This window comes from Apaloderma vittatum, unplaced genomic scaffold, assembly GCF_000703405.1.
Source record: "Apaloderma vittatum isolate BGI_N311 unplaced genomic scaffold, ASM70340v1 scaffold25872, whole genome shotgun sequence".
Taxonomy (NCBI): Eukaryota; Metazoa; Chordata; class Aves; order Trogoniformes; family Trogonidae; genus Apaloderma; species Apaloderma vittatum.
The window spans coordinates 2,613-3,842 of record NW_009705616.1 but is presented as its reverse complement, the minus strand read 5'-3'; the positions used below and the strand labels follow the sequence as shown (position 1 = coordinate 3,842).

General features: G+C 65.4%; 1 protein-coding gene across 1 annotated transcript in view; it reads left to right on the top strand.

The window, feature by feature from the left end:
• The window catches only part of CRTAC1 (cartilage acidic protein 1), a gene marked incomplete at both ends in the record, with an annotated part of 7,088 nt that overhangs the window by 3,323 nt on the left and 2,535 nt on the right, over positions 1–1,230 (top strand). Inside the window, 3 exon segments of the mRNA XM_009865501.1 lie at positions 34–149; positions 747–849; positions 1,134–1,229. Coding sequence (XP_009863803.1) covers positions 34–149; positions 747–849; positions 1,134–1,229 — 315 coding nt within the window.

The following is a 1,230-nucleotide window of genomic DNA, read 5'->3' as shown; positions in this document are numbered from 1 at the left end:
CAGTCCCCCATTTCGCACCCCCACCCCCCCCAGCGGCAATGTGGGCCCCCATGCCCTCATCGAGATGGACGTGGCCGCCAGTGACCCTGCCCGCGGTGTCGTGGTGCTGGTGGATGTGGCAGCCCAGGCTGGTGTCAGCAAGTACACAGGTACCCGGCTGCTGTGGCCCCACCGAAGCGGATGGGGGAACTGCTGGGCACGGTGAAAGTGGGACCCCATGGCGGGCAGGGCAGTGCAGTTGGTGACAGTGCCATGCTTTAGGCTGCCTGACTGCCCCATCTAGTGGCAGCCCCACGGCCCGTGGAAGGGACCAGGGCCACGGATGCCCAGCTGGCAGGACCTCCGTGCCCACCATCACCTGGGACACTCCCTCTGGAGCCCGCAGCGACTGAAGGGCAGGCAGGGTGGCCTGGGGACGTGGGCATGGCAGCAGAGAGGGTGCCCATGCTGCTCTGCCACCGCGGGGACCGCTGCTGTGCCCCATCTACCCAGCGGTAAATTGCCACTAATTAGGAGTGTTGTCACCATGGCGATGGCAGTGATTAGGGCTGGGAGTGACACAAGCAGCTGCCAGGCCCAATTAGCTCCTGATGAGAGGGACTGAAGATGAGTGGTGGGCGAGAAGGGCACACCCTGGCGTCCTGGGAGCACCGGGTGGGCATCATCAAGGGGTCACGGAGCAGGGATAAAAACTCCCCTGGGACAGGGCACCAGCCGTCCCCTCACCCCCGGGCTGCTGTCCCCAGGGGGCCGTGGGGTGGCCGTGGGCCCCATCCTGAGCGACAGCGCCTCTGACATATTCTGCGGTAATGAGAACAGCCCAAATTTCCTCTTCCACAACTCGGGGCGGTGACTACGGGGTCGTTCCGGCTCCTGTGGGTAAGTAGGGGGAGCCGGTGGGGAGAACCCCAGGAGCTGGGGACCTCAGGAAGGGGCTGGCTCTGATTGCATGGGCCAGTTGAGTGCAGGATGGAGGGACAGCCCTGGGGACCCAGAGCACTGCTGACCACTGGGGATGGCTGAGGTGCACCAGGGCATCTCTCAGTGCAGGGATGCAGCCCTGTGTGGGGCAACCTGCCTGGGGACCATGGGGCACATCCCAGGAGGCATCCCAGGGAAACGGAGGCAGGGAGGGGGTCCTGTCTCCCCCCATCCCCTTGCGGCTCCCCAGGGCTGGATGACCCCTACCAGCACGGACGTGGTGTGGCACTGGCTGACTTCAACCGTGAC